Below are 19228 nucleotides of genomic sequence, written 5' to 3'. Positions count from 1 at the left end.
CTGTTTCTACGAAAACAAAATAAACTGTTTCTACGGAAACAAAATAAAGTGTTTCTACGGAAACAAAATAAACTGTTTCTACGGAAACAAAATAACATGTTTCTACGAAAAAAAATAAACTGTTTCTACGGAAACAAAATAACAGGTTTCTAAGGAAACAAAATAAACTGTTTCTACGGAAACAAAATAACATGTTTCTACGGAAACAAAATAAACTGATTCTACGGAAACAAAATAAACTGTTTCTACGAAAAAAAATAAACTGTTTCTAAGGAAACAAAATAAAGTGTTTCTACGGAAACAAAATAAACTGTTTCTACGGAAACAAAATAACATGTTTCTACGAAAAAAAATAAACTGTTTCTACGGAAACAAAATAACAGGTTTCTAAGGAAACAAAATAAACTGTTTCTACGGAAACAAAATAACATGTTTCTACGGAAACAAAATAACATGTTTCTACGAAAAAAAATAAACTGTTTCTACGGAAACAAAATAAAGTGTTTCTACGGAAACAAAATAAACTGTTTCTACGGAAACAAAATAACATGTTTCTACGAAAAAAAAAACTGTTTCTACGGAAACAAAATAACATGTTTCTACGAAAAAAAAAACTGTTTCTACGGGCACAAAAAATAACACGTTTCTACGAAAAAAAAAACTGTTTCTACGGAAACAAAATAAATTGTTTCTAGGAACAAATAAATTGTTTCTAGAAACAGTATAATGCGTCTTTACAAACTGAAACCAAGTTTTTTGTTTCTGTGTATATCAATATGCTTCTTCAGAAACGGATTATTTTGATTTAGAATATAGTACATCTCTAATTCACTCAATTAATCCGCGATATATAGTACAATGGGGGGAGATGGGACACTTATAAGCACTCTGTATATACCTTTTAGGTTGAAATGTAAACATGAATTATGAAATTAACGTCCGTGTTTTTGTAAACATGGACCATTTTCATGTGTATTATATGGGTAAAAATAGCCATATATGGAAACACGAAATTTAACATCGTATACTTCCTTTAAGCAACTTTATGTCGATTATATATAATATTGTTTTGCGTCTATTGCAATTTTTTGTTTTCGTTTCTACAGAAACAAAATGTTTCGTTTTGAGAAACAAAAATGTTGCTAAATTCGTTTCTGTGACAATAATTCGTTTCTACAGAAACGTAATATTTTGTTTGTAGAAACGAAAATACCGATTTAGTCTAATGTTTATTAAATGAATTGTAGTATTAAACAAAATATTTATATAGCATGAAATTTCAGGTGCTACCGTCTTGATTTATAATAAACCTGCTGTGGTGTAAAAGTGGTAAAATTTATGATTAGCCTAAGTTATCACGTGTCACCCACTTTTAATATTTAAACCTCTATCAGTAAATGAAAAACCTCAATTTAATTTACATTTCAAGATTTAAACATTTTATAAGAAATGTATGCAGTTTGCTAAATGAAATATTTGCAAGAAGTTTATAGGTCATTTAAATATTTCAATTATATCACGATTACAAGTTTTAAAAAAGAAATGATATTATTAGTTATTAAAACGCTGGCATCCACGATGATATGTTAATTCTTTATCGGTATAATTACTAATAGCGTAGTTAATGAACATGTTAAAACGTCATAAATAGGTTTACGTAATCACGCTTAATTATTGTTTAAGATTTAATAATCGTATTGATTTGTCGCCAACTTGTGAAACGTGCTGCTACGTCGCTTACGCCACAATTTTGAATTGTCGCATCTATTTATATTATTAGAACTTTCATCGTGTAAAAAATAATTCTTTATATACCATTTAATTTAAAATGTAAATATGAATTATAAAATTAACGTTCGTGTTTTTGTAAACATGGACCATTTTCATGTGTATTATATGGGTAAAAATAGCCATATATGGAAACACGAAAGTTAACATCGTATACTTCTTTTAAGTAAATTTATGTCGATTATATTGTAGCGGTTGAGTGTGCTTCAAGCACAGATTTTTAATATTTTAATTTATCCAAAATTTAATTAATGCTTAAAGATAGAATATGAAACAGTTGTGTTGCGTAACTATTACATCTGGGGTAACTGTGTTTATGATTAAGCGGCACATCTTGCGTTTTTAGAAACTGTATGCCCAGTCCGCTCGTTTGTCGAACTGACGCCACTTTTCAGTGTAAAACGTTCTTTCCTGTTACTGCTTTCGCACACATGTTTTATGCTACAAAAGCCCTCGTATATTCTGTGTTGACAGGGCAGTGGGAGCTTTCTTATACTCTTGCTGTCCCCACGTTTGTCTCTAGCCTAATGCCGCTCGTTTGTCACCTAATAAACTGAGTTGTCGACCTTGTGTTATACAGTCGTTACGTTAAGATGGACGCGACAATTGGACTTGTTCCTGCACCGTCAACAATATGTAATACTGTTTTGCGTCTATTGCATTTTGTTGTTGTTTTCGTTTCTACAGAAACAAAATATTTCGTTTTGAGAAACAAAAATGTTGCTAAATTCGTTTCTGTGACAATAATTCGTTTCTACAGAAGCGTAATATTTTGTTTGTAGAAACGAAAATACCGATTTAGTCTAATGTTTATTAAATGAATTGTAGCATTAAACAAAATATTTATATAGCATGAAATTTCAGGTGCTACCGTCTTGATTATAATAAACCTGCTGTGGTGTAAAAATGGTAAAATTTATGATTAGCCTAAGTTATCACGTGTCACCCACTTTTAATATTTAAACCTCTATCAGTAAATGAAAAACCTCAATTTAATTTACATTTCAAGATTTAAACATTTTATAAGAAATGTATGCAGTTTGCTAAATGAAATATTTGCAAGAAGTTTATAGGTCATTTAAATATTTCAATTATATCACGATTACAAGTTTTAAAAAAGAAATGATATTATTAGTTATTAAAACGCTGGCATCCACGATGATATGTTAATTCTTTATCGGTATAATTACTATAGCGTAGTTAATGAACATGTTAAAACGTCATAAATAGGTTTCCATAATCACGCTTAATTATTGTTTAAGATTTAATAATCGTATTGATTTGTCGCCAACTTGTGAAACGTGCTGCTACGTCGCTTACGCCACAATTTTGAATTGTCGCATCTATTTATATTATTCAAACTTTCATCGTGAAAAAAATAATTCTGTATAAACCATTTAATTTAAAATGTAAATATGAATTATAAAATTAACGTTCGTGTTTTTGTAAACATGGACCATTTTCATGTGTATTATATGGGTAAAAATAGCCATATATGGAAACACGAAATTTAACATCGTATGCTTCCTTTAAGCAACTTTATGTCGATTATATATAATATTGTTTTGCGTCTATTGCAATTTTTTGTTTTCGTTTCTACAGAAACAAAATATTTCGTTTTGAGAAACAAAAATGTTGCTAAATTCGTTTCTGTGACAATAATTCGTTTCTACAGAAACGTAATATTTTGTTTGTAGAAACGAAAATACCGATTTAGTCTAATGTTTATTAAATGAATTGTAGTATTACACAAAATATTTATATAGCATGAAATTTCAGGTGCTACCGTCTTGATTTATAATAAACCTGCTGTGGTGTAAAAGTGGTAAAATTTATGATTAGCCTAAGTTATCACGTGTCACCCACTTTTAATATTTAAACCTCTATCAGTAAATGAAAAACCTCAATTTAATTTACATTTCAAGATTTAAACATTTTATATAAGAAATGTATGCAGTTTGCTAAATGAAATATTTGCAAGAAGTATATAGGTCATTTAAATATTTCAATTACATCACGATTACAAGTTTTAAAATATAATCGATATTTTTAATTATTAAAACGCTGGCATCCACGATGATATGTTAATTCTTTATCGGTATAATTACTAATAGCATAGTTAATGAAGAATGAACATATAAAAACGTCATAAATAGGTTTACGTAATCACGCTTAATTATTGTTTAAGATTTAATAATCGTATTGATTTGTCGCCAACTTGTGAAACGTGCTGCTACGTCGCTTACGCCACAATTTTGAATTGTCGCATCTATTTATATTATTAGAACTTTCATCGTGTAAAAAATAATTCTTTATATACCATTTAATTTAAAATGTAAATATGAATTATAAAATTAACGTTCGTGTTTTTGTAAACATGGACCATTTTCATGTGTATTATATGGGTAAAAATAGCCATATATGGAAACACGAAATTTAACATCGTATACTTTGTAACTTTATGTCGATTATATATAATATTGTTTTGTCAGACGAATCGACGTGATAAATGGCGATAACGAGGTTATAATGAATGAGGTTACAATTGGGAGCATCGGCGCTAACTCGGTTAACCGCAGGGTGCATCCGCCGCATTAACGGAAAGTTAGCGCGCGACGTCAAACATTGAGGTCAATATTGGGGACAACAGAATTTGTGTGACGTAATACTACGACGGGCCGCTACATTTCCATGCTAATAATGTATTTTTGTTTAAAACAACGTGTGATATAAAAATATTACAACCTATTCAGTAAATGCATTTTATTCGTGTTGTATTTTCTCCAGGTTAGACTGCCACAAAATCTCGCTTAAGAAAAAATTTCAAACAATGAACCAAGTTGTGTTGTTCAAATATTTCTTCGATTAAATCGAAACATGGTTTCAATTTAAAAAGAATTACATTGAATATCAATTGCGCTTACTAGAGGCAATCATATATGTGTCAATTAATTGTTACTGCTGCAGTTTTAGTTGTGTTTTAATAACCAAAATCTCTTATCAGACTGGATCGTGGTGGTAGTCATTAAAAAACACTATACAACTTGTATCCTGTTCCCACTTCTCTTTTGCTCTTTTTCTCAAAGAGCAAAAGAGAAATCTTTCCCGTATCTTTTATTTTATCGGTCACGCTTTATCGATCTTGTTCGTGGCTTTAATTAAGTCCCATAAAAAGAAAAGAATAGGAGAGAAACGTAACTGTCAGGTTCCTTCTGCCTTCTTCTCTAATTGGTTGAGCTTTTTGTCCGCCATTTTACTGTAAACATTTAACCAATCATACCGCACGTTCACAGTCACGTGATATTTTCCCTGAGCTGTTAATGTTAAAAATTAATTAGTTCTTACAGACCACGTTTTAGAATTTTAAAAACAAGAATTAATTTTTCAGCATATCTGAAGTGATCGTATTTTAGTGGAAAAATTACAATACTTGGCGGAAGGTAAATTCAGTATATATATATATATATATATGTGTTATTCACGTGTGCGTGTTTTGAAATTATATATTTAACAGTGCTTGTATATAGGGACGAGGCTTGAATTATTACATTAGTTTACGTTTTTCCTGTTCTTAACCACTTAATTTCTACTTTACAGTGCAGATATAATTCAATTTAGGATCATTGATAGACCATCTTCATCAGAATATTATGTAAGTTTAATACATTTACAATGCTTTTTAAAATTTGGGGAATTATGTTAGTCGTGTGGACCAATCTGTTCCTATAGCAAACTTGTGATGGCAAGCATGATTTTTCCAGTTCAAACGGCTTTTTCAACATGAAATATAGAATCGATTTGTTAAAATTTTTACTGTGTTTATAAAACAGCCTCCTTAATGTAAAGGAAAAAAAACACTTAAAATAGTTTATATATTTATATGTTTTTAATATTCTTATCCGATATTAATATTATAAACATGCCACTAAATCATAAACAACTATGCTACAGATACAATAAACTATGTACATATATATAATTGCTAATTAATATCCAGTACAACGATGCATATAATGACATTATTTAATATTAGGGAGATTGTCAGCAGTGAGAGTAGTGATAGGTGAGTTTTTTATGTTAATCTATATAATAAAAAAGAAACATTGATTCTTCTCTATTGGTATTTGATGGGGATGTGCCGAGCTGAGCCCAAACTAAAAAGCTCGTGCCCGAGCGTATCATTTTTTGGCACTATGTTGAAAATTGGGCCGAGTGCCGAGCCTTATGCTGTTGATATAATGTTGCATGCGAGAGCGGAAAATAACAATCGTGTAAATTGTAATTATGTTGAAAACAATTGATTTATAATTGAACTGCTATTGTGTTGCAAATAATCGGCATGTCATTCCCTTCTATGTAGAAATAAACTAAACTTGATAAAAACCATTGCGACAGATGGGCGGGCATATTTTTGGATCGATACTCTGTGCCACGAAAGATTTTTTTCTGCGTACACTTTTAGAAATTTCAACGTCAAAATAATACGTATCGCTAGCAGACACTGGCACATTTTAAGAAGAAACAGAGTGTTTCTTTTTTGACAATCGGGCGCGGACTGGGTAGTGAATAAGAGGTAACATTGACATTGTAAAAAAATTATAAAATTGAACATTCACTGTGTATGTGGTATGCTCGCTCGCGGTCAACGAGACATTGTGTATTCCTGCTCTGGGATACACAATGTGCGGTAAGCGGTAATTACCTTTTTAGCTTACGTATACATATAATAAGTATTTTCAAGTGTAATAAAAAACAGAAAACATTCGATTCTCTCCCAAAATAATAAACAAAAATAATGTTTAGTCTGGAGGAACAATATTTATCATACCTTGATCATTGATGTCCAGAAAAGATTGTAGGATTTCTATGATTATTTAAAAAAACATTTGCGGGGCAATAAAAAACAATGGTTTCAAAGGCAACTTAACTTAATTAAAAGAAAAAATATTTACAGTGGAAGTACAGGGCAATAATACAAATAGAAGTCTTACAACTTATGCATTATGTAGTCTATATTTTCTCAAAAACATCAACTTTTCCTCTTTTTTCCACAAAAGCAAAATATCTCCTACACACATTTAACAGCCTTGTTTTAATGCTTTTCTTTTATAATTTATAACTACTTCCTTTAATCATAAGCTTACCCACAAATACCATTTTTTTAGACTGAAAACAAAGTTCATAATTTAACTAAGATTTATTTATTTAAGATTTAAGTGAAAAAGTTTGATTTAACTAAGTGAAAAAGTTTTTGGGAGAATCTGAATGACTTCTCGACATAATCTCAACTAAATCCTGCAACACAATCATAAAAATTACCTGAAACTGTAACTGAACAGTCTCAATCTAAAACGTAAACTACATCATCAGAAAATGTAGACAAAGCTGTAAAATATTTGTTTTTTGATACTTAATTATCTTTAATTAAATGAAAACAATCTGCATACATAACTTTAAAATCAATTTTATCACAAAGTTAATATTGGTTGGGGTAAAAAAAAACAAAAAAAAAACAGTTTTTTCCCCTTTCCATAAGACAATTTTGAGGTAAAAAAAAACAAGAAAAAAAGTATAAAAAGTTCGAAAAATTTAAAATTAAAATATACCAGCAGCAAGGTACTTAAATATGTTACAAATAACTGCATTCATATAAGGTTTATCACGAAAGGCCTTCTCACAAAAAAAGTTTAGCAAACCCCATAAAAATATACCCAATAAAATATCAAATTAATGTATGCCCGTTTGTAAATTTTGTCGCATTTCCTTTGTCGATTTACCGTTCCTGTGACTAGGGAGACGAGTGATCTTTTCGTCAGCATGTATATATGATAATATAGATAACGATTGAAATAACTTGCGCAATCTGTCACATATATTAAAAGCAGTCGTATTGTAGTTGATTTTAAGTCACAGAATTTTAAATCAACTTCAAACGATCGTTACTTTGACGCACGCAGTTATTCGTTTAGAGCTGCGTAAACGAAAATATGTATAATATTTCTGAGGCGGGTGTTCAAACACCAAACAGCCCCTCTAAATCCGGCACTGATGTGACGTATTATGACGTCAGAATGATTAAGTGTCTCGCCAGAATTTGGATGTCGAAATTTGCGCCCGGCGACACCTGGCAACGAATCGCAGCACTGTATATATATATTTAATTAGTTTGTTGGAGTGCTGGACTATATCAAACATTATTGGCTGTTCATGATTTGAACATTAAGCTAATTGTATGATTAATAAAATGTTTACCATTATACACCTCTTCTATTTTTAATTTGTTTTATTTTTAGTGATACGGACTCGTTTTTATCACCTTTTGATTGGTAAGAACTTAAATTGTTTTAAATATTTTCATTCATTGAGTACCATTTACTACATTAATCAATAAATAATTAGTTTGTCTATTTGATATTGGGTGCTATTTAAAGTTTTGGGCTTTTGTTAACTGTTAATGTAGTATTGTTTTCTTTCTATGGAGGAAAAACAAACTAAACATTGATAGGATGTATGTTTAGATTCATTCGTTTAGAGCTGCGTAAACGAAAATATGTATAATATTTCTGAGGCGGGTGTTCAAACACCAAACAGCCCCTCTAAATCCGGCACTGATGTGACGTATTATGACGTCAGAATGATTAAGTGAGAATTTGGATGTCGAAATTTGCGCCCGGCGACACCTGGCAACGAATCGCAGCACTGTATATATATATTTAATTAGTTTGTTGGAGTGCTGGACTATATCAAACATTATTGTCTGTTCATGATTTGAACATTAAGCTAATTGTAGGATTAATAAAATGTTTACCATTATACACCTCTTCTATTTTTAATTTGTTTTATTTTTAGTGATACGGACTCGTTTTTATCACCTTTTGATTGGTAAGAACTTAAATTGTTTTAAATATTTTCATTCATTGAGTACCATTTACTACATTAATCAATAAATAATTAGTTTGTCTGTTTGATATTGGGTGCTATTTAAAGTTCTGGGCTTTTGTTAACTGTTAATGTAGTATTGTTTTCTTTCTATGGAGGAAAAACAAACTAAACATTGATAGGATGTATGTTTAGATTCATTCTAATATATATATATATATATATATATATATATATATATATATATATATATATACTATAACTGTATTAGACATATACCTTTTTATTGCAGTGAGGAGGATCTTTTTCTTTGCACTGATTATAACAATGCAGATACTAGTGCTTCTTCAGACTCAAGGTTTGTATTTATGTATAACCATATTTGCAAATAATTCATTATACACCTCATATCATGGTTAATGACGATAGAGAGCATTTGTACTGTAAAATGAACACACACAGCAAATTCATGATCTAAAATATTAATTAATAATACATTTATAGGCCTATACAATTAAGTTAATCGGTATCGGTGGAAAAAGTTGATATCGGTCGGTCTCTCATTTAAACATATTTTCTTTGCTAAAAATCCAAATAACCTTAAGCAAATATTTAAGCTGCATGAAAATCTGATTAATGTGATATCTGATATGCATTATTCGACTTCCCACTTCATTTGGATAACTTAGAGGTTAAGCCCCAATAAACTTTAGTGTAAGTACAAGATTCATTTTTACATTTGTGATTTCAGAAGCTTTAAAGAAGTTAAAGATCAATTGGACGGGCTTACAAGACGCTTGGACAAGTATTATATATATTTTTTTATGTTCTAAATCTAATATATAGTCAAGTGGGGTAATAAAAAACAGAAAATATAAACTTTCGATTTTCCCCCAAAGTAATAAATAAAAATAAAATATTTTTAGTCTGGAGGAACAGTATCCATCATACCTTGATGTCCAAAAAAGATTGTAGGATTTCTATGATTACTTGAAATTTTATTCGAAATTTTGTGCTGTTTTTTTATTCCCCTGGCTTTGGGGTAAAAAAAACATTTGCGGGGCAATAAAAACAATGGTTTTAAAGGCAACTTAACTTAATCAAAAAAAAAAATAATAATAATTGAAGTACAGGGCAATAATACAAATATAATTCTTACAACTTAAGTATTATGCAGTCTATATTTTCTCAAAAACATCAACTTTTCCTCTTTTTTCCACAAAATCAAAATATCTCCTACACACTTTTAACAGCCTTTTTCTAAAGCTTTTCTTTTACAATTTATCATTTTTACTGAAACTGAATAGGCTTAACGTAAAACATAAACTACACCATCAGAAAATGTAGGCAAAGCTGTAAAATATCTGTTTTTGATACTTGATTACCTTTAAAATCAATTAAACTATTAATTAAATTAAAATAATATACATACATAACATTAAAATTAATTTTATCACCAAGTTAATATTGGTTGGTGTAAAATAAACAAAAAACAGTTTTTTTACCCCTTCCCATAATTTTTACCCCACAATTTTGGGGTAAAATAAAAACAAGAGAAAAAAGTATGAAATGTTCGTAAAATTTGAAATTAAAATATACCAGCAGCAAGGTACTTAAATATGTAGCACATACCTGCATTCATAATAAGTTTATCATGAAAGGCTTTCTCACAAAAAAAAGTTTAGCAAACCCCATAAAAAGTTGTTTTTGTCAATTTATTGTTTGATTTATTAATTTGTGTTTTACCGAAAAAATAATTACCACCTAGAATGAATGTTAGGATAAAAAATAAGCCAAATAAATGTCCTTTTTACCCACAAAAGCCGTTTGCGATAAAATGATTTTTTTAGTGGGCTAGGGGGGTTGTCCTTTCTTACCCCAATTACCCCATTGTTTTTCATTACCCCACTTTACTAAAAAAAAACTACTTTTTTAAAGTGACTGAAAGTACTTCAACTTAATTTTTGCTTCTTAAATATTCGTTCAAACTGTGTGTTTATATAATTCTAAGTTTGTAGTGTGTTTTAACATATTATGTGTTGTAAATTTTTCTTCCTAATTACATTCGTTACAGGAAAATGTCTCATTTATGCAGAGGTAGTCCTCAATTCCCTAGACCTTACATGTAATAATAATTATTAATAAACCAACCAAAACAGTACCATTTTAAAAATCTTAATATCTGGCATACTTTAATGGTGTCGTAATAGAACATGACTTGCTAGTTTGTTATGATTATGTATTTGATAATTTTTTATTAGTTTTATAATTAAAGTCCTGCAGGATTGTAAAAGTTGTAAATCCGGACGGTGATCGTTTAATTTTATTTAAAATCCGGACGTGTTATGTTTTACGTGCGTCTGTCACCCAAGCAACCAAATCTTGTTATAAAGCGTATTACTAACCATCACCACAGTCTAGTTCGGGCGCCTGTGCGATAGAAACGGTTGTTAAAGCTGCGATCTAATATTTTATGTTCGTCGCGTGTTCGTAATTATCAGCTAACGAATTCGCTCGAGTAACAAACATTGCCGTGCTGCAATTTGGTCATTTTGCGCTTAATTTTTACGCCACATGTCTTATTGCAACATAACTATTAACTATGACGTTTCATTACGTAACAATCGGGACGAATGTGCCCACTGTCCAACCAACCACGAGATCGAAACATCGTGTATGAGCATGGCGCCCCCCTCTGTTATGGAGGGCGCCATGTGTATGAGCGTCACATTTTTACGCTCTGCGCCGGCGTAGGAAATAAAGGAAGACGCATGCGGTAGCATACATTTAACACTTATCAACCGAAGCAATCGTTGTGAATTTATTCTCGTGAAAAATGACGTAATGAAACTCTGGTTCTCGTGCGGTGCCAACAAACGATGTTTTTTGGCTTCTGTCCAAGCTCGGCCGGGAAGATACTTTGTAATAATGTATTACAATTTGCGTTGATTCCAATTTACTGATAGCGTCGCTCCTCGCTCTTATATTTGCACCAATTAAAAATCACATACACGCAATATACCTGCATTCAAAGTTTAAACTATTCTTGGTTGCTGGCTTAAAATATGTCGGGAATAAAACAATTATACGAAATATAGAAGCACATAAACCACAATTGTTTTCTTAAATTTTAATAGTTTATCAAAGGCATTATGACGTAATCATCGTTACATTTTTAATCCACGATGAACGTGCGTAAAACTTTTCATTTGTTTCTGCCGATTTGATACGTCGTTTTAATAAATGTAATATCATTTTAAATTCACCACAATCACTGTCCTATGCAATAAAAATGTTTTATTGGTTGTTCACATCAATATCTATTCTACTTTATGTGATAAATTATTGATACAGGATGTTTTGATTTCGCAGTTGGTTGAGCAGTGAGCACATACCTCCCGATTGTTATATTTTTAAACGTCATAATAAATAGTTACGCTGCAATAGGGCATGTGACGTAACAATTGATCGTATCGAAAACATGTTCCCAGGTTTTGACAGCAGCCAGAGACTCTCGTCTGTTTTTGTATTGCTAAAAATATTTTTACTTGATCATATTTAAATCGAAGTAACATTTGTCAGCTCCTATTTAATAGGCTGGGGCAAAGTTAGTATTGACCAAGTTAGGAAACGGATTGTAAAACAACGAGTCTTGTTATCCATTGTCCTCGCGTCTGTGACGTCATAGTCGCAGCCATTACGGAGCCCACGGCATAGCATTTTATCATTGCTGGGTGCTGTTTTTCGTCTAAATATTGCGATTTTTAAGAACCAAGCTCTTCTGCGCGTAAAAATGGCTTTCTACTAATGTTATATCTTATCACAATAATAAACCTCACATAAAGAATCAAATTCTATTGAACACTCAATCGATTAAAGAGTAAAAAAACAGAAAATATCAAGTATACCAACCAAAAACATAAAAGAACATGTTTAAAATATAAAAATACAAACAAAAACGCATAACATTAACATATACTGGTGTATCTAGCTGCAGTTTTGCATGTAAATTGCCGTGATTTTACTTTTTGGCTCACAAACTTAACACGTATACCCGGCAACGAAACTTAAGGTATCTTTATAAAATTTGCCTAATATCGAAGTGACATTGAGGAAAACAATATTGAGTTACCATTTTTGGTCCTCTGCTTGAATTAATAAGCTACCTTTTCTGCGTTCCGGGTCTTTATGAAATCGGAAAACGCAAACACCTTATCTGCTAGTACTTAAAAGCAGTTTGGAGCTGCATGTCCACTCATGTTGGATTATAAATGTAGTATATAATGGTTCTGTAGATTCGTAGGTATGATCATATACTATTATGTAAACTAAGCTGATTGCTGCTAGTATTAATCGCCAACGTAAAGTATCCTGTTAAACCACACTGTACGCTGAAAACCAGTCAAAATACTAATTTACTCCACATTAATTCTTAGATTTAATATTATATAACAAGATTTATATTAGAAATTATATTTTAAATGTTAAAACAACCGCTATACGTGTTTTCTAGCGTTGTATCGCTTACAAGAACCAAATAAACACACGCCGACCATGCATTTGTATAGGCGATTCACGCTCTGTGGGCTCCGTAATGGCGGACACAAGCGCCGTTTCCTGACGTGACGTTGGGCTGGGTCGTATGTAAATTAACATTTAATCATACATTAGGTAGATTTTTGGTTAAACAATTTTATTTAAGATAATAATGTAATTGTTTTTTTTTATGATTTCAGAAGCTTACAAGAGATTAAAAATCAGTTGGACTCGCTCACAGGCCGCTTGGAGAAGTATGGTTTTCTATACTTTAAGAATTTTGTTTATGAATTCAAATATATATATATATATATATTATGAACTAAAATAGTAAAATTAGCACTGCTTCGTTTATTTTGACATCATTTCAAAAACAGCCTAAAATTTAGAGTATTTTTTACAATTAATTTAGTGTCTCCACTAATGTAACTAGTAATGTTTCATTGTGTTTAAGAGTGATTTCTGGGAGGGACAATGGGAAAACCAAGACAAAGACTCCAAGGTTCGTCTGATTTCATTTCAAATTTAATATATTGTTTCTTATATATTATATATATTATTATTAAATATTTATTATCTATATATATTATTTTTTTGTATTTGACTATATGTATTATTTTGATGGTATCATGATAATGTATGTACATATATAACTAATGCTATATTTTGTTATTTTCTAGGTGCAAATTTAGTACCAAAGGTAATCAAGAAAGAGTTTCTAAATCCGGAAGGTAAAGTGTAGTTTTGAAACTATTCATGTAATATTAGTAACAAATACTTAAATATAGAAAGTTTCGTCAGTGCCCCTATTGTTCCATGAAATTTGTGAATGTCACAACACACCACAGATTACACCATTCAAATCTTGATAAGACAGCCATGCTGTATGACAACAAGTTAAAGCAAGAAAGTTCTGGAGAATATAAAAACTATACAGGCTATTCATGCATTCTCTGTCACCGAGTAGTAAAGTCTATCAAACTACATTGTCTATACAATCATAAAGAAGTAGATGTAAGAGCTGACAGTTTTAGACTATTTGAAATTAAATGCAGTTTAAAAGAAGGGGGGGAGCTGTACAATTTGGAAACTGTCTTATCTCATTATCAACAAGAGTTGGTAGAATTGGGTGTTGCAAAAAGAAACCCAACCACGAAAGAATCAGCAAAAACCTATGTTAATCAATTAAGTAAAATAATCACGTGTGAAGCAGACTTAAAATCACCAGGAATAATTTACCATAATATACAAAGTACCCTAACCGGAGAAGGTGCGGATGGCACAAAATACTCTTATCTTTGTACATTGAAAAATTTCATACAGTTTGTAGAGACACAGCATGAGAATTTTCATTCCGCTGAATTTAAAAAATTATTGAAGTACACAGACCATTGGCTCTTGCGGCAACGAACAAAAAAAGAACAGAGAGAAAATTTTGTGAAACAAAAATCAAGAAGCCAATTAAAAGAAATTAAAGATCCATTTTTACAAATTTTAAAATATGAAAAGAAATTTAAAGAAGTCATGCAAAGTATTCGAGAAGATCCCAAACCAACGCCAGAAGGCGTCAAACACCTGTGCTCTGATATCTTTTTAAGAGTAGTGTGCAAATCTGGCTGCAGATCATCTGTACTGACTGGACTAACACTTGACGAACTAAATAATGCTCAAAAAACAGATATGGGAAATTTTAGTATTTACGTAAAAGACCAAAAGGAAAAGGCACAACATGGTTGCCTTGTCCTTTCTGAATTGGAGCTTAATGACTTAAAAGCTGCATCAGGACATTCATGGAAAGGAACGTCCTATTCAAATAAATTAAAAGCTTTTCCATCATTTATAAGTGACAGAGAAAAGATGTCCGCTTCCGAATTCAACAGTATCTGGAGAAAAAGATGCCAACTGGTGTTCGGGTCAGTCATCAGTGTGACTGCAGTTAGAAAGTTAATTACACGTGGTGTTAGCCAACTCCCGAAAGATGTTCAGGTGGCAGTAGCGAGGTCAAAAGGACATTCAATAGCTATCGCTGAAAAAGTTTATGATATATCAGATCCACACCAGTTAGTAGAAAAGGCAAGAATGACTTTGCAAACAATTGCTACAGGTTAGTTTTTCAGCAGTTCTCAGGTTTAGATTAATGTACATGTCTCTGTCAGTTTTTTAACTTATTCTTCTATAATAATAATAACCACTATGTTTTGATTAATTAATGACAAATGTAATAACTTCGTTTATCAACAGAAAAGTCTTCAATCGAAATTACAACTGGTCATAAGCCTTCATCTTCGGATGTAGAACCATGTGATGTGGGGTGCTCCTCTTCGGATGTAGCACCAGGTGATGTGGGGTGCTCCTCTTCGGATGTAGCACCAGGTGATGTGGGGTGCTCCTCTTCGGATGTAGCACCAGGTGATGTGGGGTGCTCCTCTTCGGATGTAGCACCAGGTGATGTGGAGTGCTCCTCTTCGGATGTAGCACCAAGTGATGTGGGGTGCTCCTCTTCGGATGTAGCACCAGGTGATGTGGGGTGCTCCTCTTCAGATGTAGCACCAGGTGATGTGGGGTGCTCCTCTTCAGATGTAGCACCAGGTGATGTGGGGTGCTCCTCTTCAGATGTAGCACCAGGTGATGTGGGGTGCTCCTCTTCGGATACCGAACCTATTGAAGCTGATATGCAATGTTCAAATGTTCCTGTTCAGTCTTACTTCAACTCAATTACAGACCAAGGTAAGTGTTTACTTAATAACCAACTACACTTTTGAATTTGTGTACAGATAATCTTAAATTGCTTAGTGTATGTTTAAACATTTTTTCATTCAAAACCATATTCTTTTTTAAGTTATTTTTGTATTATTTTGTGTTGTTGATGCTTTTCAGTTGATACCTTACAAAATTATTTTATTTAGACAATGTTACCATTCCTGCAAAGTTTATACGAGTGGTATTTTTGGACGATGCTGAACCTAAAGATGTATATCGTTTGAGAGATTTAAAAACTAAAGACAGAAAACGACTTAAATGTTTTGAGGACGTTTGTATGGAAGAAGAGTGCAAAGCAAGATGGGATGATAACTTGTTTTATCCTGCCAAAAGAGTTCCATTGTCTTGTAAGTTTTGTTCATATAATATTTTTTTGTATGGCACTGTTGTCACATACTCACTTTTTAACCATTAAATAAAGGATTCGAGGCTTTATTTTGCAGTTAACTGCCCTTAACGGGTCGTCTGAAGTTTTTTTGCATGTATAAAAGTTATATAAGGCTTGAGGTGTATGTTTTGTATGAAATATGACACTTGAAGAGGTCAGAGGATAAAGTAAATACCTATTTTCACATGTAAGAAATATTGTATAGCTATTTACAGAAGTATGTTTAACATGGTTTAAATATTTGTTTGGTTAGCATTTCATGTTCTTCTTAATTGTTGTCACAATGGTGCTGTTTTTTAAAGGGTCACCTCAAAAACGCTGCATTGTGCATTCGGACACGGACACGATGAAAGAGTCACCAAGAAAAAAGAGGAAAAGTTGTTCAAAAAAAAGAATGGACTTTTTCTATGAAAATTCTAGAGAATTCTGAAGTTTTTTAATAATCATCAATTGGGGTAATATAAGACAAAATTCACAAATTTTCAGCATTAAAAAAATTTTTGTTAGTGTTTAGGAATAATATTTATCACACATGCCTATAAAAGATTGTGGGATTTCTATGATTGTTTAAAATTTTATTCGAAATCTTGTACTGTTTTTTTTATGTTCCTGACTTTTGGGATAAAAAAACATTTGCGGGCAATAAAAAACAATGTTTTAAAAAGCAACTAAACTTAATTAAAAGAACAAATTAACAATGCAAAAACAAGGTAATAATACAAATATTAATCAGACAACTTATTACTTATGCAATATGCATTATGCGGTCTATTTTGTCTCATAAATATCAAAACTAACGCATTTCTAACAGCCTTGAACTAATGCTTCTCTTACAATTTATCATTTTTACTGAACTACTTCCTTTTAAACATAAGCTTACCCACAAATAACATTTATTAGACTAAAAACAAAGCTCGTAAGTTTCATAACCTATATAAAGCACAAGAAGTAACCGAAGGATTACATTTAATTCAACTAAATGACGTTCTAAATGACATCTGACTTAATTTAAACTAAATTCAGCAATATAATCATAAAAATGACCTGTAACTAAACAGTCTTAACCTAAACTACATCCTTAGAAAATATAGGCCAAGCTGTAAAATATCTGTTTTTGATACTATTATTTAAAATTAAATGCAGTTTAAAAAAAAGGGGGGAGCTGTATAATTTGGAAGTTGTCTTATCTCATTATCAACAAGAGTTGGTAGAATTGGGTGTTGCAAAAAGAAACCCAACCACGAAAGAATCAGCAAAAACCTATGTTAATCAATTGAGTAAAATAATCACGTGTGAAGCAGACTTAAAATCACCAGGAATAATTTACCATAATATACAAAGTACCCTAACCGGAGAAGGTGCGGATGGCACAAAATACTCTTATCTTTGTACATTGAAAAATTTCATACAGTTTGTAGAGACACAGCATGAGAATTTTCATTCCGCTGAATTTAAAAAATTATTGAAGTACACAGACCATTGGCTCTTGCGGCAACGAACAAAAAAAGAACAGAGAGAAAATTTTGTGAAACAAAAATCAAGAAGCCAATTAAAAGAAATTAAAGATCCATTTTTTACAAATTTTAAAATATGACCATTTAACTTATTCTAAACTAAATTTAGCAACATAATAAAACTGACCTGTTGGGTTAAAAAAAACTAAAACAGAAAAAAACATTTTTTTACCCTTCCAATACGGCAATTTTGGGCTAAAAAAATCAAGAGAAATAGTGCAAAAAATATAATATGAATAATGTGTATATATGTATGAAATGTTTGCAAAAATTAAAATATATCAGAAGCAAGGTACTTTAATACATAGCAAATAACTGCATTCATATAAGGTTTATCATGAACAGCCTTCAGACAAAAAAATGCTCTTAGCAAACCCCATAAAAAAAATTGTCAATTTTTTGTTTGATTTACTAATTTGTGTCATACTGAAAATATAATTACCACTTAGAATGAAAGTTAGGATAAAAAATACGCTAAATTAATATAGTTTTTACCCACAAAAGCTGTTTGCGATAAAACTATTTTTAGCAGGCTAGGGGGGTGGTTGTCCTTTTTTACCCCAAGTACCCCATTGTTTTTATTACCCCACTTGATATATAATTTATCAATTTCTTTCCGTATTGTGATTTGACTTAATGATTTGTTAGTGTTTCTAAAATAGATAATAGTTGAAAATTCCATTTTGATATTACCAATAAATTTCTATTTTGATATTACCAATTCTTTCTTCAAATTGTGATTTTTTATGTACATAGATTAATTTGGCAAAGTTTTCTTTTTTAAATTCAAATGTGGCGAATAATAATTTTTTTATTTCTTTCCGTATTGTGATTTGACTTGTGATTTGTTAGTGTTTCTAAATTAGATAATAGTTGAAAATTCTACTTTGATATTACCAATAAATTTCTATTTTGATATTACAAATTCTTTCTTTAAACTGTGATTTTTTATGTACATAGATTAGTTTGGCAAAATTTTATTTTTTAAATTCAAATGTGGCGAATAATAATTTTTTTATACATAGAAAAACAATTGGTTTTTATCAATTTCTTCTTTTATTGTAATTTGATTTGGTAGTTTCTGTATTAGATAAATACATGTTGAATATTCCGATTCGTTTTTACTGATTTCTTCTTTAAAATTGTGATTTTATTTATGTACATAAATTAAAATTGAAAAAAATCAATGTGGCGTGGGATAATTTGTCTGTACATAGAAATACAAATCCGAGAATTCTTTAAGGGAGGTGGAGGGTAGTTCAATTCATAAACTCAGTCGATTATGACGATTACTTTATATTACACATCGTATTATGGTCGATGCAGTTAAGGAGAAAAGTTCAAAAATTTATATCATTTTTTC

The 19228-nt window shown here is 31.0% G+C and overlaps 2 protein-coding genes across 4 annotated transcripts in view; one reads left to right on the top strand and one right to left on the bottom strand.

The window, feature by feature from the left end:
- The window catches only part of LOC149724766 (uncharacterized), a 32941-nt gene that overhangs the window by 9971 nt on the left and 3742 nt on the right, over positions 1-19228 (bottom strand). The gene's annotated exons all lie outside the window — the stretch shown is intronic.
- Positions 532-19204, top strand: LOC149724767 (uncharacterized). 2 transcript variants are annotated; one of them, XM_089892040.1, is made up of 14 exons: positions 4124-5228; positions 5386-5440; positions 5822-5851; positions 8082-8114; positions 8638-8670; positions 8960-9025; positions 9419-9472; positions 13404-13457; positions 13658-13705; positions 13884-13934; positions 13992-15307; positions 15445-15930; positions 16110-16310; positions 16654-19204. In XM_089892040.1, coding segments are annotated over exons 2-14 (2502 nt in total). In that variant the 5' UTR covers positions 4124-5228; positions 5386-5438; the 3' UTR covers positions 16782-19204. The 2 variants fall into 2 exon arrangements, with proteins under 2 accessions (XP_089748167.1, XP_089748166.1); XM_089892041.1 differs by lacking the exon at positions 8638-8670 and having other exon boundaries at positions 532-5228.

This window comes from Ciona robusta, chromosome 14, assembly GCF_009617815.1.
Source record: "Ciona robusta chromosome 14, ASM961781v2".
NCBI lineage: Eukaryota > Metazoa > Chordata > Ascidiacea > Phlebobranchia > Cionidae > Ciona > Ciona robusta.
This window is presented reverse-complemented; position numbering and strand designations above follow the sequence as displayed.